This window comes from Amblyraja radiata, chromosome 2 (genome assembly GCF_010909765.2).
Source record: "Amblyraja radiata isolate CabotCenter1 chromosome 2, sAmbRad1.1.pri, whole genome shotgun sequence".
In the NCBI taxonomy this organism is placed as follows: domain Eukaryota; kingdom Metazoa; phylum Chordata; class Chondrichthyes; order Rajiformes; family Rajidae; genus Amblyraja; species Amblyraja radiata.
In genome coordinates this window covers 146,049,120-146,068,684 of record NC_045957.1, presented here as the reverse complement: position 1 = coordinate 146,068,684, position 19,565 = coordinate 146,049,120, and the positions used below count along the sequence as shown (strand labels likewise).

General features: G+C 40.9%; 1 protein-coding gene and 2 long non-coding RNA genes across 3 annotated transcripts in view; all 3 read right to left on the bottom strand.

The window, feature by feature from the left end:
• Positions 1–4,190, bottom strand: part of LOC116970189 — a 28,418-nt gene extending 24,228 nt beyond the window's left edge. The window contains exon 1 of the long non-coding RNA XR_004411051.1: positions 4,097–4,190. This is a non-coding gene — a long non-coding RNA (uncharacterized LOC116970189). The remainder of the gene's footprint in view (positions 1–4,096) is intronic.
• Positions 1–19,565, bottom strand: part of LOC116985519 (collagen alpha-6(VI) chain-like) — a 211,272-nt gene that overhangs the window by 64,167 nt on the left and 127,540 nt on the right. The window contains exons 21-24 of the mRNA XM_033040294.1: positions 18,309–18,371; positions 13,472–13,635; positions 8,445–8,502; positions 5,960–6,013 (exon numbers count right to left, since the gene is read on the bottom strand). Coding sequence (XP_032896185.1) covers positions 5,960–6,013; positions 8,445–8,502; positions 13,472–13,635; positions 18,309–18,371 — 339 coding nt within the window. The remainder of the gene's footprint in view (positions 1–5,959; positions 6,014–8,444; positions 8,503–13,471; positions 13,636–18,308; positions 18,372–19,565) is intronic.
• On the bottom strand, positions 5,962–18,371 carry LOC116970205. Its single transcript, XR_004411062.1, has 3 exons — positions 18,309–18,371; positions 8,437–8,502; positions 5,962–6,013 (listed from the first exon to the last, which is right to left on the bottom strand). It is a non-coding gene; the product is annotated as an uncharacterized LOC116970205 (long non-coding RNA).

Below are 19,565 nucleotides of genomic sequence, written 5' to 3'. Positions count from 1 at the left end.
GATGCTTTGGCTTGAAGTTGAAATGCACTACCTACTGCAAATGGTGACTCGGGTGCTTTGGCTTGAAGTTTAAAGGCACTACTTACTGCAAATGGTGGCTTGGGTGCTTTGGCTTGAAGTTGAAAGGCACTACCTACTGCAAATGGTGGCTTGGGTGCTTTGCTTGAAGTTGAAAGGCACTACTTACTGCAAATGTTGGCTTGGGAGCTTTGGTTTAAAGTTGAAAGGCACTACTTACTGCAAATGGTGGCTTGGGAGCTTTGGCTTGAAGTTGAAAGGCACTACTTACTGTAAATTGTGGCGGGTGTTTGCTTGAAGTTGAAAGGCACTTCTTACTGCAAATGGTGGCTTGGGTGCTTTGGCTTTAAGTTGAAAGAAACTACTTACTGCAAACGGTTGCATGAAGTTGAAAGGCAATACTTACTGCACATGGTGGCTTGGATGCTTTGGCTTGTAGTTGAAATGCACTACCTACTGCAAATGGTGGCTTGGTTGCTTTGGCTTGAAGTTAAAAGGCACTACTTACTGCAAATGGTGGCTTGGGTGCTTTCACTTGAAGTTGAAAGTCACTACACTGTAAATGGTGGCGGGTGCTTTGCTTGAAGTTGAAAGGCACTACCTACTGCAAATGATAGCTTGGGTGCTTTGGCTGGAAGTTGAAAGACACTACTTACTGCAAATGGTGGCTTGGGTGCTTTGGCTTGAAGTTGAAAGGCACTACTTACTGCAAATCATGGCGTGAGCTTTGGCTTGAAGTTAAAAGTCATTACTTACTGTAAATGGTGGCGAGTGCTTTGCTTGAAGTTGAAAGGCACTTCTTACTGCAAATGGTGGATTGGGTGCTTTGGCTTTAAGTTGAAAGGCACTACTTACTGCAAATGGTGCATGAAGTTGAAAGGCACTACTTACTGCAAATGGTGGCTTGGGAGCTTTGGCTCGAAGTTGGAGGGAGGGGTAGAGACTATAAAACCAGGAAGTGGTGTGCCTCACAGTCTCTCCAAGATGGATGAAGCAAAGGGTCACGTCTCTCTGAGCTCTGAATAACACTGAACAAATGTCGACACAACTGTGAGTACCCTTAATGTGGTTTGAAAATGAAAATATGGTTTGTTTGAAGTAAAAAGGCACTGCCTACAAACGGTTGTTTGGGTGCTTTGGCTTGAAGTTCAAAGGCACTACTTACTGCAAATGGTGGTCTGGGAGCTTTGGTTTAAAGTTGAAAGGCACTACTTACTGCAAATGGTGGCTTGGGAGCTTTGACTTGAAGTTGAAAGGCACTACTTACTGCAAATTCTGGCTTGGGAGATTTGGTTTAAATTTGAAAGGCACTACTTACTGCACATGGTGGCTTGGATGCTTTGGCTTGAAGTTGAAGTGCACTACCTACTGCAAATGGTGACTTGGGTGCTTTGCTTGAAGTTGAAAGGCACTACTTACTGTAAATGGTGGCTTGGGTGCTTTGCTTGAAGTTGAAAGGCACTTCTTACTGCAAATGGTGGCATGTAATTGAAAGGCACTACCTACTGCAAAGGGTTGCTTGGGTGCTTTGGCTTGAAGTTGAAATGCACTATTTACTGCAAATGGTGGCTGGGATGCTTTGGCTTTAAGTTGAAAGGCACTACTTACTGCAAATGGTGCAATGAAGTTGAAAGGCACTACTTACTGCAAATGGTGGCTTGGGTGCTTAGGCTTGAAGTTGAAAGGCACTACTTATTGCAAATGATGGCTTGGGTTCTTTGGCTTGAAGTTGAAAGGCATTACTTACTGCAATTGGTGGCTTGGGTGCTTTGGCTTGAAGTTGAAAGGCATTACTTACGGCAAATGGTGGCTTGGGTGTTTTGGCTTGAAGTTGAAAGGCACTACTTACTGCAGCTGGTGGCTTGGGTGCTTTGGCTTGAAGTTGAAAGGCACTACTTACTGCAAATGGTGGCCTGGGTGCTTTGGCTTGAAGTTGAAAGGCACTACGTACTGCAAATGGTTGCTTGGGAGCTTTGGTTTGAAGTTGAAAGGCACTACTTACTGCAAATGGTGGCTTGGGTGCTTTGGCTTGAAGTTGAAAGGCACTACTGCAAATGCACTTACTTCCTGTTTGCACTCTCTATTGATTTTAGATAAAACGCTACCACTTACGGGTGTGATTTTTGGCCATCTTACTCAGTCCCCCTCCCCTGAGCAGGTGCAGAGAATTCTTCCCATCAATGAAAAATAAAAGTGTTATTAGTGTTTTAAAAATGTTGAGAATCTCTCTCCTGTCAATCACGCCCTGAAAGCCACACCTTTTCCGGTGGGAGGAGGAGGGGTTATAAAACCCAGAAGTTGGGTGTGGCTCAGTCTCTGCATGATGGGGGAGGGAGAGGTCATGACTCTGTCTGAGCTGTGAATCAACTGAACACACTGAATGTCTACTGAACTGAGTTTGGTGTTTTGTGTGGTTTTATGGTGGTTTCACCCTGCATGAAATGTTATGAAGCTGCATTTGAATTTGGTGGCCTTGCATCCTGCTTGAAGTGGTATGAAACTGCACTGAATATGGTGGCCTTGCAGCTTGCTGAAAGTGGTATGAAACTGCACTTGAATTTGGTGGCCTTGGATCCAGCTTGAAGTGGTATGAAACTGCACTTGAATTCGGTGGCCTTGCACCCTGCTTGAAGTGGTTGGAAACTGCACTTGAATTCGGTGGCCTTGCACCCTGCTCATAGTGGTAAGAAACTGCACTTGAATTTGATGGTCTTGCACCCTGCTTGAAATGGTAGGAACATGGATTTGAATTTGTTGGCCTTGCACCCTGCTTGAAATGGAATTTCAAGGAATAGTCATGAGTCAACTGCCAGCCCACCAACCGTGAGTGAGCTGCCAGCAGATCAGGCTTGAGGGACTGAGCTGCCACCCCAAGAACCCATACCAGCACTCCCGAAAGTCCCCCCACTGGCCACTAATATTGGAATTGGTGGTGAGGTGGAATATTGCGTCGGGGGACCAGCCCTCCCGTGTGAACATGGGACCCAAAGGGTCCCACTTAGTCTAGTATTTATATATGATTACCAGCATCTGAATTTGTTGTTCTTTAGTTGTTTTGTCCCATTGGCATGTTCTGAATGAAAATTAAGTGCTATAACTGCCCCCTAGGTACCCAGTTATGTCCTGTTAGCCTTAACTGCAAAATTACAGCATCTTTGTGAAAAGTTCCAGCACAAAGATGCACCTCAGTCATGGCATTACAGGTTCCTCTTGAAAGTAGTTGTAACTAAATGTTACTGTCCTAATCCATTCTTTGCGACACACCACTCACTTGGGGATGAGTGGACTAATTCAACTGATCAGATCAAGGGCTCATTTTACACACAGTGGTAAACCTCACAGCAGAAAGGCTTTTAAAGAAGATAAAGCCAGTTCTGTATTGTATGATTTTGTGTGGCCCCACTATTACATTATTCTGCAGCAGAACACCACAAATGAAAAAAATAATTAGCCTGCTGCATGCCACCTTTTTAACTTGACTTCACAGATACTGTCTCCAGTCTATATCTAGCTACAAAGGTACTAGCATATCCTAATAAGAGATAACATTTATAATATAATAGTGTTGGAATATATTTCTCCATTTTTGGTCAATGTACTGGCAGAGAATATGCACAGTCAGATCCCTACCTTGATCCAAATATAATAAACACACACAGAATTGGAGGAAGAAGAGGGCAGAGAGGTGGATACTATCAACATGTACACCATGTTGATGAGTGTGATTATTATATTCGGATCAAGGTGAGGATCTGACATGCACTTCTGCCCATTGCCTGGGCTTTTGTTAACTGATTAATATTATTATCTGTTATATTATAAACAGGGCCAAGAGGTACTTTCTTTCCCAAACTTTTTGCAATTAGAACAAATAAAAGTACAGAGGTCTTTCCAAGTGAGCAGTGATCCAAGTTATTCTACCTGCACTATTGTGGACCCATATCAGGCACAATGATGTTCAACTGGTTTGAAATAGATAAAAACTAATGCTAGTGATTTAAAGATCTGGACCCAGATAAAATACTTCGATTATTTTTATTGGTACTAAAATAACATTTTGACACAAATCAATACTCACCTTACTACCTACAACTCCTCTCCGACCAGGTCGCCCCTTTAAAGATGGAAAATTAAATTTGTTTTAGGCTGGTGATTAAAGTCCAATGGTTTACATTATATCAATCGTAAAGACAATGTAAGGTTAACAACATTAAAGTTGATGTTAAGGAAGAATAATAATTCATCTACACAACACATCTAATTATTTGTTGGCAATCAAATACTTACCCGATATACTGCCAACCCAAGTCCTCCACAGATGTTGCCTGACTAAGTGCTTATGGATAGTGATACGTATTCAAGCATAAGTACATTATGGGAATGGGGAGGTCTTCAAGAGAGAGTTCGATTTAGTTCTTAGGGCTAAAAAAACAAGGGATATGGGGGAATAGCAGGAACGGGATACTGACTTTAGATGATCATATTGAATGGCTCAAAGGGCTGAATGGCCTACTCCTGCACATATTTTTCTATGTTTCTACTCCTGATATAGATTTAGTAATTTGGCTGCCTGAGTGCTTAGGTGGATAATTAGAAACAGACTGTTCAGTTCAATTCATAGAAACATAGAAAATAGGTGCAGGAGTAGGCCATTCGGCCCTTTGAGCCTGCAATGTGATCATGGCTGATCATCCAACTCAGTATCCTGTACCTGCTTTCTCTCCATACCGCCTGATCCCTTTAGCCACAAGGGCCAAAGGGATCAGTTACATAATTTGTGGCCAGCACATCTTAAAACCATATATCTGTCATTTGCAGTTTGCATTCTTATTCTCACAAGTTTAGCAATCATAGGGAGGCCATAGGGTGGTGAGAGAAAATGGAGTGCTCAAGAAAGATAAAGACACGCATAGACCTCCACATTTATTTTTTTTTAAAAGGCTACCACGTACGGCTGTGATTTTTGGCCATCTTCCTCAGTCCCCCTCCGCTCATCAGGTACCAAGGATTTTTTTCCATTGATGGAAAATAAAAGTTATTAGTGTTTAAAAAATGTTGAGATTCTCTCTCCTGTCAATCACGCCATGAAGGTCACGCCCCTTCTGGTGGGAGGGGGGAGGGACTATAAAACACAGAAGTGTGGGCATGGCTCAGTCTCTGCAAGATGGAGGAGGGAGACGTTACGACTCGCTGTCTTTAGTGGCCTTGCACCCTGCTTGAAATGGTATGAAACTGGCCTTGCACCCTGCTTGAAATGGAATTTCAAGGAATTGCCGTGAGTCAACTGCCAGCCATGAGTGAGTGAGCTGCCAGCACAACGGGCTTGAGTGACTGAGCCACCAGAGCAAGAATCCATTCGGCCCACAATGTCCACACTAGCCCTCTGGAAATCAGTCCCTTCAGCCCACAACACTCATACCAGCGCTCCAGAATGTCCCCCCCCCCCCCCCCCCCCCCACTGGCCACCAATATTGGAATTGGTGAAGAGGTGGAATATTGCGCCGGGAGACCAGCCCTCCCGTGTGATGCTGGGACCAACGGGTCCCACTTAGTCTAGTATATATTGTAAGTAACTGGGGTACCAGCACCAAGCCTCGTGGCACCCCACTGGTCACTGCCTCTAGTGCACAGATATACTGGATACAACCTTTGGAGAAAAAGGATGGATGATATTTCAAGTTGGGACCCTTCTTCAGACTTCGGTACCCTTGGTATCTTCATACGTTGGTGTCTATATTTTGGTAACACCAGCATCTGCAGTATCTTGTTTCTACTAAGTATTGGTTCTCCCAGATTGTAAACTCTCAACTTTGGCACAGCCTGTACATGTGAATGAGCATTTGGGAGACCGACAAGATGGATTTGCCAATAGATCAGTGTAAATAATATGAAGTAATCATGCATGGTCTGTGTAGCTAATTGGGATCAGGATATATCTTACGCGATTTCCTTCATTGCCAGCCTGGCCTGGTGCACCGTCTAATCCAACTTCACCCTACAAATCACAATGAGAGAAACAAACATCAATGTAATTCCATCTGTAATTCTCAACTGTTCCACACATGGAATGAGTATAATAAGAAAGCTCATGCTTTCAGCGGAGTACATTTTTTTTTAAACTCCCAATATTTGTAAGATGAAATTTTCTCTGTTGATGAGTCTGGGACTTTCCTTAAATTATATTATCAATAATTTTCTTCTTACCAACTCCTTCTAGTTTGAAGTTTACCCTTGCAGCTGGGAAAGATAAACAAACACGTTAGCTGCTTTTATTAGCAGTTTGAAGCTGAATGGTAATATTTAGATTGATCTTGCAATCCTGTGAGTAATGAAGATGAAGGATACACAGAAATAAATTATTTCCTTTGTTCAAGGAGATTAGAACAAGTCTTGAAATTTGAGTGAGGCTGCTCACAATGATATAAAGAAGCACTGCATCTCATCAAGGCAGAGAAAATCCACAACTTCAACTTGAAAAAAAGCCGCTCCAAATAAGCTCTGTACTACATGGATATGGGGGCATTGGTTTTGTCATTTTGCACTATTATTGTTTGTTTGTCGTGTTAAGAGACACACTACACAGAATAACACATATATAAGAAGGGTATCAACCCAAAACGTCACCCAATCCTTCTCTCCCGAGCTGCTGCCTGTCCCGCTGAGTTACTCTAGCATTTTGTGTCTACCGACACACACACACACACACACACACACACACACACACACATCTATATATATAACTTTTTTTCTCGTTTCTAATATTGTTTGCAGAGTACTATGCTGACATATTCTGTTGTGCAGCGGCAAATAAGAATTTCATTGTTCTGTCTGGGACTTAATGCAATAACATTCTCTTGATCTTCAGCTAGCTCAGTTGAAAAGTTTGAAACTGAGATCATTATACTTCTGTTGGGTGAGGGTGTTAAAGAAAACAGGGATATTGCAGGGAAATGGAGTTTAGACATTGATCAGCCATTAGCCAAATGATTGGTCGAGCAAGCTTGAGTCTGCTACTATCACCATGTTCCAAAAAGCTTCAGCCTCAATAAATGAATGGATTAATAAGAGCTCTGAATTTCCATTCATCCTCTGTCAACTGTGCTGAACACACTGCATATTAACGGTGGTGCATTGTACACTCGCTCTGAAATCCATTCTGATTAAGTAAAGGCAAGGCAAGGCAAGGCAAATGTATTTGTATAGCACCATTCGTGCAAACAGCAATTCAAGGTGCTTTACAGGAAAGAAAAAATAAAATAGTCAATAATTATAAATTGCAAAATAAGCAATACGACAAATGTATGAATAATAAAACAACGTCAATGAAACAATAAAACGATTTTAAAAAGCACATAAAAGGGTTAAAATTAGACGGTTAAGATTACCTGCATGTCGGGTTATGGGAAAGCTATAGTAAACAACAGTGTTATTAGGCCTGATTTAAATGCGCTTACAGTCTGTGCACACCTCAGGTGTTCAGGGAGCTTGTTCCACAGGTGTGGAGCATAAAAACCGAATGCTGCTTCAGCCTTTTTAGTTCTGACCCTGGGAACACAGAGTAAACCTGTCCCTGAAGACCTGAGGAGTCTAGGCGCCTCATATACAACAAGTAGGTCAGAGATGTATTTTGGACCTAGACCATTCAGTGCCTTGTAGGTCAGTAACAGAATTTTAAAATCTATCCTCTTACACACAGGGAGCCAGTGCAAAGATTTAAAGTCTGGCAGCGGCATTTTGGATAAGCTGCAGTTGTTTAATTGATTTTTTATTGAGACCTGTAAAGATGCCATTACAATAATCTAACCTACTAAAAATATATGCATGAACAAGTTTTTCAGTGTCTTCTTTGGACAGAAATCCCTTGATTCTTGCAATATTTTTTAGATGGTAATAGGCAGATCTGGTAATGATCTTTATATGGCTGTTAAAATTCAAATCCGAGTCCATAACTACACCAAGGTTTCTGGCTTTGTCTGTGGTTTTCAGTGCAATTGAGTCGAGTTGAGCACTCACCTCTAGCCTTGTTTTTTTGGGACCAAAGACAATAATTTCTGTCTTATTAGCATTGAGCTGGAGGAAGTTCTGGTTCATCCACTCATTGATATGTTTGACACACTGGCTCAGTGAGTGTAGGGGACTATGGTCATGTGGTGACACTGCGATATATAGTTGTGTGTCATCGGCATAAGTGTGGTAGGATATGTTAAAATGCTCTATGATCTGAGCTAGGGGGAGCATATAAATGTTGAACAAAATGGGTCCAAGAATGGAGCCCTGAGGAACCCCGCATGTGAGTTTTGTACGTTCTGATTCAAAATTACCAAGGGAAACAAAATAATCCCGATCTTTCAAGTAAGATTTGAACCAGTCCAGCACAGAACCAGAGAGTCCCACCCAAGTAAAGAATAAAGACTCCACCTGTATACCACGTTGTCCTTTATCACCCTTCCTTCCTCGAAAGAGATTATCTGAACCACGTGTACCCTGCAATAAAAAGTACATGCAAGTTACACAAAAATTCTTTCTTTTAAAATATTTTTATTAATGTTTTCAAAAGCTATAAACAAAAATTTAAAAAAATATTGATAAACATAACAGTGACATTGATACATGATGGATCAGGATTACATTAATAACAAGCATCAAAATACACATTGAGTATAAACCTCCTGGTCTCCATGTAAATATAGTTAAGTGTTTAAAAGAGAACTTCTATATAAAAACAAAAAGATAAAAAGAAAAAGAAAAGAAAAAGAGAGAAAAAGAGAGCGGAACGGGACAGATGAGTAGAATCTAACATTGGTAGCCCAAAAATTGCAGTAATAGGATGAGATTGTAAATCAATACCTAAAACTACAGAAATTGTATCAAAAATGTCTTTCCAATATTTTTCCAAAAATGGGCAAGGCCAAAACATATGAGTCAGTGAGGCCACTTCAGAATTACATCTGTCACAGGTAGGATTTATATGACCATAAAAATGAGCTAACTTATCTTTTGACATATGAGCTCGTTATTAAACCTTTCTGATAAGGGTTCAAAATTTTCAATATTTCGGTTTGATGTGGTAACGGAAAAGAGGGTAGAGTAGCCTTCAAAAAATGTCTAATCTGTAAATATCTAAAGAAATGTTTATATATTTATTGGAGAGTTGTTTAAAAGACATAAAACAACCATCCAAAAACAAATCGCGAAAAGCTGCTAATCCCTTCCTCTTCCATAACAGAAGGCTTGCTCAGTACCAGAAGGTTGGAAGAAAAAAAATAGATATGATAGGACTCGATAAGATAAAATCATTTAATCCAAAAAACTTATGAAATTGAAACCATAATCGGAATGTATGACTTATTATTGGGTTAATTTATTTATTCAATCTCGTAATTGTGAAAGGTAACGAGGCCCCTAGGATACAAGCCAATGATAACCTTTGCTTAGAATCACGTTCAAGATTTATCCATCCTGGGCATTGGGTATCTTCAAAATCTTTTGTCCAAAACATTAAATAGCGAGTATTAACTGCCCAATAGTAAAATCTAAGGTTCGGCAATGCCAAACCACCGTCTTTTTTTGATTTCTGTAAGTATTTTTTACTTAGTCTGGGATCTTTATTCTGCCATATATATATGAAGAAATATTTGAGTCTATAATATCAAAGAAAGATTTAGCAATAAAAATTGGTATCGTCTGAAATAAATACAAAAATTTAGGTAGGATAAATTTTAGACGAACCTTAAATTTTTCAAGTCTATTGAATAAGTATTCCCATATTACTCCATCAAATGCCTTCTCAGCATCAAATGAAATGACACATTCTGGAGTTTTATTTGATGCTGTATATACAATATTCATTAATCTCCTAACGTTAAAGTATGAGTAACGATTTTTAATAAAAACCTGTCTGATCTTCAGAAATAATTTGCTGTAAAATATTTTCCAATCTCATAGCTAATATTTTTGAAAGAATTTTGGAATTTACATTTAACAGTGATATAGGTCTATATGATGTCACTTCAGTAGGGTCTTTATCTTTTTTAAGAATTAAAGAAATAGATGCTTCATAAAAGGATTGTGATAATATATTCATTAAAAAGGCTTCCTTAAAAACCTTGCACAGCCAGGGGGACAGTAAACCTGAAAAACACTTTAAAATTCCACTGTCAACCCATTCAAACTGGGAGCTTTACCAGAATTCATCGAAATAATTGCTTTCTGTATTTCTTCCTCCGTGATGGTTCATCTAACAACAGAGACTCTTCATGTGGTAAATTTGGCAAGTTCAATTTCTTTAAAAACTCAGTAGGAAATTCTGATTGGTATAGGGAGGTATAAAATTCCTGAAATTATTTATAAATTTCATCCTGATCTACTGTCAATGTACCATCCCATTTATTCACTTTAATAATCTGACGTTTGGCTGACATAGCTTTCAACTGATTGGCACATAATTTGCCAGATTTATCACCATGTATATAAAATTGACTTTTGGTTTTAAGTAAATGATTCTCAATCGGTGATACTAATAACCAAAGATCTTATAGCGGAGCAAGATAGGCTACTCCTGCGAAATGCAATGGGCTGACGTGTAGTACGCTATGGAGGGGATCCTGGGCATTTTTCCACGCCCATTTTAGTAACCTGAGCCTACCTGACCCGACCCGACTCGCAGTGTAATCAATGTTGCGGGGCAACAGTTTGTGTGGGTTAGATTCATAAATCTGTCAGTTCATACTTCTTGTCAAGAAAATAATTTGATTCTGGTAATTGTCTTTTTTAATGTTTTTTAAATCATTTATTTTTAAATGGCTCACAAGCAGTGTTTGAGTTGATTTTGTAGTAACCGGAACCGACCCGACTCGCAGGGTAATTGACATTGCGGGGGAACTTTTTGTGCGTGATATAGGGTTAGATTCATAATTCTGTTAGTTCATAATTCTGTTAATTCTTGTTAAAGAATAAAATGTTTATAAACACACATACATGAAAATTATATAAGTGTATATAATCATATAACACACACAATTATATTTCTTCTAATGTAATAATGAACTTTATTTCAGACTAGACAAGGGACATTAAATAAGAAACATTTTAAATAAGAAACATTGTAAAACTCACCGCAACTTCACACACACTAGGCATTATCCCCCCCCCCCCGGCACTCCCTCGCCTGCCCCCTCACTACAATGTCTCCCCCCCCCCCCTCCTATGCCCCTCTCCTCGCTGCCCCGGGCCCCACACTCCCTCTCCTCGCTGCCCCGGGCCCCACACTCCCTCTCCCCGCTGCCCCGGGCCCCACACTCCCTCTCCTCGCTGCCCCGGGCCCCACACTCCCTCTCCTCGCTGCCCCGGACCCCACACTCCCTCTCCCCGCTGCCCCGGACCCCACACTCCTTCTCCCCGCTGCGGATCCAATCTTTGGCCGGAAGCAAGATGGCGGAGCAAGATGGCGGAACAAGATGGCGGGGGCTGGTTGCTAAAATGAGTCATATAATCGCCCATGAATCCGCCCATGAGCGTACTACACTTTTGCGTGAGAGTAACCCATCTTGCTTCGCTGTAAGATCTTTGCTAATAACAAATCATGTCACATTTGAAGTTCAACTCTATTCTTATAGAGCTCTAAACAAGGAGCTTTTGAATATTTTTTATCAATTTCTTTAATCTCATCAGCCAATAAACGTAATTCATTTTTAGTTTGTTTTTTTAATCCCGCGGAGCATGAAATAATTTGTCCACGAAAATATGCCTTAAAAGCATCCCAGACTACGCCATTGGATATTTCTTCAATAGAGTTTGGTAAGAAGAAGACAATCTGATCTTTAATAAAATTAACAAAATTTAGATCTTGAAAAGTGGTATTAAATCACCATTGTTTAACACTAAACTTGGAATCAGGCAGTTTGATTGATAGTTTCAAGGGTGCATGATCAGAAATAGCAATTGCATCATACTCACACGCAGTGACCGATCAAACTAGCCGAGAATCTATTATAAAGTAGTCAATCCTAGAGTAACTATGATATACATGAGAGAAAAAAGAAAATTATTTGTCATTTGGGTGCAGGAATCTCCAGACTTCTAACATTCCAGAGTCAAGTAAAAAAGAATTGATAAAGATAGCGGATTTATTTGGAAGCGCATGATCATATGCAGATCTGTCCATCGAGGGGTTTAAACAACAGTTAAAATCTCCACCCATTATCAAAAGATGTTCATTTAAATTAGGAAAGGATGTGATTAACTGTTTAAAAAACTCAGGGTGATCAATATTAGGTGCATAAACATTCACCATAACAACTTTTTGATTATGAAGAACACCAGTGATCATCAAAAATCTACCATATGGATCAGAAAATGTTTCATAATGAACAAACGAGATTGAGGGGTCAATAAAAATAGAGACTCCTTTCACTTTCGCCTGTGAATTTGAATGAAACTGCTGTCCTCTCCAAAACTTAAATAATCAATGATTGTCATCTTTCCTTACATGAGTTTCCTGAACAAAGATAATCTGAGCATTTAGTCTACGAAGAACTTTTTTTTTTTAATTCAGACCATTAACATTCCATGAGAGGTAGTTAATAACTTTATCCATATTGTTTGTACAAATCATGTGGAATGTAAAGGGTTAATTTCGTAGACCGTAGCAGTTCATGATACTGGAAGGAGAAAAATCTAAGGCGGAGCCGGAAATGAGGACATTTAAGACATTTTTGTAGTTCAAATTTTGCCCAGATAGAAAAAACGAAACTAAAATCAAAAGTCCCCCCTCCCCACCCATGCAAAGCCCGAAACTGACCAGTAGGCAGTCAGTACGCTACCTAACCCCTTCCCTACCCCCGTCTCTTCTAATGACAGCTGCAAACGTTTTAAAAAAAGGGATATTTACCACTCAATAGCCAAAACAAATTAATATTATATTTAAAAAGTAAGTGCAAACAGTGAAAAACAAGAACTGCTTCACATTGTTTGTCTAAAAACAAGGAAAAATCCTTCGGAGGACATTTTAAAAGTGGAAGAGCTAACAAAGAAGATTTTAAAAGTTAATGTATAATACCATTACATTAAATTAACAGTATCTTAGAGAACTTAAAAGTTATGGTTTGATACCATCATACTAAAATTCTAAAAAGTAATTAGAAAATAACTCATCTGATTAGATTCTTAATCATTTACAGAGCATTATATTGTCAAAATAGGAACAATAAATCTCTGATTTAAACTCAGTCGGTTATCAGTAACTCCCCGTGGCGGCTAAAGTATCCACCCCGATAACCCTCCAGAAAGCTGGAAGCGGGTTGCTAAAAAATCGGCTGTTACCATTAGGGAGTTGTATACACAGTCTAGCTGGGTAGAGCAATGCAGGGTGTAACTGTTTCTTAAACAAATCAGACATTACATTATGGAAAGGCATCTCAGTCCCATAAGCTTACGGCTGTAATCAGGAACAAACCAAAACTTGCATCCTTCAAATTCAACCATGCCCAACTGTTTTGCTGCTTGAAGGATATGCTCCTTCATCTGCAAACGGCTTCTGTTTTCCAGATCCATGCTATTAGTCTTGTATTGCTCGAGTGCCCAAGTATTTTCGGTTATTTTCCGTTCCAGTGTTTCAATCTGCAAATCTCTTTATGACCCAAGATTCGCAAGTTATCAATTTGTTCCTTCTGTTCACAAGATTCATCTTGTAACATAATCAGCTTGTCTTGAACTTCCTTCAATTTGCTCGAAATTCCTTTCATAATTTCTTCCAAACCACAGAATCTTGTGTTCATTTCTCCGTTCATTTTCGATATTGCTTCTCAGGTACTGGAGTCAGAAGCCACGCCTTCACCATGCTCCTTCCGTGGAGAAGCTTGTTTTGCTCTTGTCTCCATCCATTACATGGTTGAAACGTATTAAAAATCTATTGAAGACATGTCCAGTTCAGAGAAAGTCTCCAACCTAATTTTTTTCTCTTTTCACAGATGCTGCGTGGTCTGCTGACTGCTTCCATTATTTTCTGTTTTATTCTTCAGTTATCATAATCATAATCATATTTTATTAGCCAAGTATGTTTTGTAACATACGAGGAATTTCATTTGCCATACAGTCATACCAATAAAAAGCAACCAATGACTCATACAATCATTCTGCAGATGCACCATGCGGTCAGGTTGAGTCACATCTTGGTTTGGGAACAGCTCTGCCCAAGACCACAAGAAATTTGAGAGAGTTGTGGATGTAGCCCAGTCCTTCACAGAGACTAGACTCTCTACCTTTGACTCCATCTATACTTTTTGCTGCCTCGGAAAGACAGCCAACATAAAGAAAGACAAGACCCACCCAGTCATTCCTTCTTTAACCTGTTTCTAACCTGCAGAAGACACAGAAGATTGAAAACACACACAACCAGACTCAGGAATAGTTTCATCCTCTCTGTTTTCAGGCTTCATAGGATGGGATACTATCCAATTCACCTTGACCTCATTGCAGACATTGGTCTTTGTCTATGGAACTGATGTGGAACAATGTTGAGAACTATATTCCGTACTTTATGTCTTGAACTTTCTTCTGTCTGATGTATCTATTGTCACCTTGGTACACATGACAGAATAAACTTAAACCTGAACTCCCCATCCATTCTGTTGCCCATTCAACAGACTCATATTTAAGAAGATAAGTATCTGCTTCACACCTTTCCCTTTATGGATCTTACATTGTGCATCCTAGTAGTGCCTTGGACTTGAGCTGAAATTTGTTAATTCAATGTCTGGCAATAACCCTCGGCTCTGGGACGATGCTCAGGTTTTTTACAGTTGATTTGCCCACCAACATCCTCATCGTTCATTGCTCTCCTCTTCCAATGGAAAGTATAATTGAGTGTAGACACAAAATGCTGGAGTAACTCAGCGGGACTGGCAGCATCTCTGGAGAGAAGCAATGGGTGACGTTTTGGCTCGAGACCCTCCCAAATTGTCACCCATTCCCTCCCTCCAGAGATGCTGCCTGTCCCGCTGGGTTACTCCAGCATTTTGTGTCTACCTTCGATTTAAACCAGCATTTGCAGTTCTTTCTTTCACAAGTGTAATTGAGTTTTGTTTTCTGGACACAACCAGAATTGTGCCCATTATGATGACATCAGTTTACATACAGGTGTCCTCCCAGAGTGATTGGAAGCTTCAAGTGTCAATGAAAGTGTGAAAACTGGACTGAAGAAAATATTGACCCCAAACCAGGATACCTTTTCTCATGTATTTTAATTTATATCTGAATCCATGTATCTGTTACTTGTGTATATCAGAACACAGCATCTATTGTCTGGGAAACTTTTTGATTATTTTTAGCTAATAACACAAAAATAAGTTAAAAAATTCAGGAAGTACATAAAACAGTGAAGGTCCGTGCTTTCTATAATTCAATCAATAGAAAACTTAATCAACCAGTGCAAAACAGATAGAGTTATCCAATTTCTCTTGTTCTAGCCATAGCTGTGTTAAACCCAAGCAATTCCCTCATATAATGCCCCCACCTCAAGTTTGATAGCACAGCCATTTATGATTTATCATATTTGGTTTTGCTCATGTTTAAGTTATTTCATGTTTCAAAGAATCCACAATGTTTCACCAGCAAGTTTAATGTGTGGCTGCACCAGCTGGCCCTTTGTGTGATTTGTGAGGCATGATATTTCACATACAAAACCATCAGCCCATCTAAATCCATGTATATATTGTATTATCCCTCAGAATACTCTTTAGTATTCCTACCACAGATATTAATCTCATTAGCCTGTAGTTCTCTGGATTTTCCCTACAACCTTTCTTAATTAGGGATACAACATTTGTTACCCTCCAGTCTTATGCCACCTCACCCGTGTTTAATGATGATTCATAAATCACAGCCATGGCACCTGCAATATCTTCTCGTGCTTCCCACTGTGTCCTCGGATATATCTGACCAGGCTCGGGAGATATATCTACCTTCATATGCGTCAGGAACTTCAGCACCACCTCGACCATAATACTGACTACCCTCAAGACACTTCCATTGCCTGCCCCACGTTCCCCATCCATATGTATTTCTCCATGGTAAAAACAGAGAAGAAATACTCATTAAGGAGCTTGCTCATTGCCTGTGACTCCACAGAGTTTACCTCTTTGATTCCTGAGGGGTCTCGTTCTCTCTCTGGTTGCCCTTTTTCCTTTAATGTATTTATAAAATCTCTTAGGATTATCCGTAATATTATTTGCCAGAGCTATCTCCTGTCCCCTTTTTTGTCCTCCTGATTTCCTTTATCAGTTTGACCGTCCGTTACTGAAACTGCTCCAGGGATACGCTTGATCCCAGCTGCCTAAGCCTGCCCTATGCCTTCTTCTTATTCTTGATCAGGGCATCAATTTCACTCGTCTTTCAAGCTTCATCACTCCCATCTGCTTTGCCCTTCACTCTATCAGGAATATGCAGGTCCTGGGCTCTTGTCAGCTGTACACACAGGGAAAATCCTTGCACCGCACAAAGAATGTGCAAAATCCCTAAAGTTAGCATTCAAGCTCAGGATTGCACTCTGGTTACTCGAGTTATAACACTTAGAGTTACTTTGATTTACAGTTTCCTTTTGTCAGGCTGGGAAGAAAGAGCTTATGGTCGCAGTGTATCTCACTGTTGATCAGGCAATATTGAGATACTGATGGAATAAGACATCACATTGGGAACGTGCATTTCTGCTTGCAATTAAAAAAATTATTAAGAGAAAGATCAAATTAATCCATCACAGAAACACATTTAAGTGGGTCATGGGAAATAGCAACTAAATGTGACCATGATGCTTGGGTCATGATCTGATGTGAAGAAGCAGTCATTGGTCAAGTCAAACTGAATATTCAATTTGCACCTCAATACAAAATTCACTAGGTATACCAAGTCCTGATTAAAATAGGGCTCCAAAATGATTTTTTGATATGATCATCTATATTACTGAAAGTCTTATCTTGACCGTTTTTGACTTGCTGTGGCGTGATTTCCGAGAAAACGCCGCCACCTACGGCCGTCATTTTTGGCCACGTCGCTCAGAGCCTCCCCCCTCCGCATTCCGGGACCAGAGGATTTTTCCCATCAATGAAAAATCAGAGAGAAATTAATGTTTTTTTGAAAATTGCCATTCTCTCTGCTGGTGGGAGGAGGAGGGACTATAAAACCTGTAAGTGGTGTGCCTCACTCAGTCTCTGCAAGATGAAGGAAGCCAGAGGGCCACGTCTATCTGAGCTCTGAATAACATTGAACACATGTCTACTCACCTGTGAGTACCCTTCATGTGGTTTGAAAATGAAAATATGGTTGGTTTGAAGTCAAAATGCCCTGCAAATGGGTGTTTGGGTTGAAGTAAAAATGCACTGCTAATGAAGTAAAAATGCACTGCTAATGATTGTTTGGGTTGAAGTAAAAATGCACTGCTAATGGTTGTTAGTGTTTACAAAATGTTGAGAATCTCTCACCTGTCAATCACACCATGAAGGCCACACCTTTTCTGGTGGAAGGGGGAGGGATTATAAAACCCGGAAATGTGGGTGTGACTCAGTCTCTGTATGATGGGAGAGGGAGAGTTCACAACTCTGTCTGAGCTGTGAATCAACTGAACACACTGAATGTCTACTGAACATATAGTGGTTTTATGGTGGTTTCACCTTGCTTGAAATGGTATGAAACTACATTTGAATATGGTGGCCTTGCACCCTCCTTGAATGGTATGAAACTGCACTTGAATCTGGCTGCCTTGCACCCTGCTTGAAGTGGTATGAAACTGCACTTGAATTTGTAGTCTTGCACCCTGCTTGAAGTGGTTGGAAACTGCATTTGAATTTGGTGGCCTTGCACCCTGCTTGAAATGGTAGGAAAATGGATTTGAATTTAGTGGCCTTGCACTCTGCTTGAAATGGAATTTCAAGGAATAGCCGTGAGTCAACTGCCAGCCCACCAGCCGTGAGTGAGCTGCCAGCACATCAAGCTTGAGGGACTGAGCTGCCACCCCAAGAATCCATTTGGCCCACAATGTCCATACTAGCCCTCTGGAGACCAGTAGTCCTTGCAGCCAACAACATCCATACCAGCTCTCCAGAAAGCCCCCCCCCCCCCCCCACTGGGCACCAATATTGGAATTGGTGAAGAGGTGGAATATTGCGTCAGGGGACCAGCCCTCCCGTGTGAACATGGGACCCAACGGGTCCCACTTAGTCTAGTATATATATATAAAACTATAGCGATATTAGTTTAAAATCATGTTCAGTGTAATGTAACATATTGCTTTGTCTACTTACAGTGTCCCCTGGTAGACCAGGATCTCCTCGTTCACCCTTGAATCCTTGAACACCTTTACTTCCCTGAAAAGTTAATGTGACAGGTAAATTGCCAAATATCAGATGATATTTTCTGAAAGTTACTGGCTGCAGATCTTTCCATGGGTTTCTGAATGTACTGTTAATATTATTTTTAATTATTGAACATAAATATATAACTTGACTGATACAGAAAGGGGGCGCTGCACTGGCAGCAGCCTGTCGGCAGCGTGTCCGTTTTTTTCCAACATTTTTTTATTTTTTTAGTATGTTTAAAAGTCTGTTTTTAATGTTTCTTTGTGTGTTATGTGTGGGGGGTGGTGTGGGGGGGTAAGGGGGAAACCGTTTTGGCCGCCTCCTCCATGGAGAGTCGACTTTTTCAGGTCGCCTCCCCCGTGGCCTAACAGCAAGGATCGACGCGGACTTGTGGAGCGGGTGAGACCTCGCTGGAGGGGAGCGCTCCCTTACGCTGGCTCGCGGCAGCCGGCAGCCTGAAGCCGCAGTCTGCAGAACTCCAGCTGGTGCAGCGTCTACAGCCCGGGATCCCTCGTGGAGGACCCGGGGAAGAAGAAGCTTCCACCGCCGGCCCGCGGCCGTCTTCTACCGCGGGTGCGGCATGGACTTAACATTACCCCAGGAGGGGAGCTTCGACCGCCGGCCCTGCAGACTGCGGTGTTTCCGGCTGCGGCACGGCAGGTACTTTAAAACTTTGACCGCCGGCCTGCGGCCTTCACCAGCCTGAAGCCGCGGTCTCTGGTTGGGAAGAGCCGATCCTGGACTCACCTTGAATTTGACTTTGTCCCTTACCATCTGGACGCCCGCAGCAACGGCTGTGGAGGGTGGTGGTCCCGGCCACGGGGGAAAATGGAGGAGGACTGGCCAAGCTCTGTGCCTTCCACCACAGTGATGAATGCTGTGGTGGATGTTTGTGTAAAAATTTTATTGTGGTTGTGTTCTTTATTATTGTACCGCTGCTGGCAACCCAAATACCACCGACCTTGGTTGTGTGGCAATTAAATTATATCAATTATATCAATTATCAATACAGCAGAGACAGAGATTAGAATGTTGCAAATACATTTGTAGGGTACAGAACAGCTGATAAGGTTGTTACAAACAGGGGAATCATCAGCTTTTTAAATGCACTCAAATTATGAGGGCATGGTCCAAAGAACACAGATTTTTAGATAACTGAAGAGACAAATAAAAGAGGGTCAGATTCAAAGTATGCTTTATGCC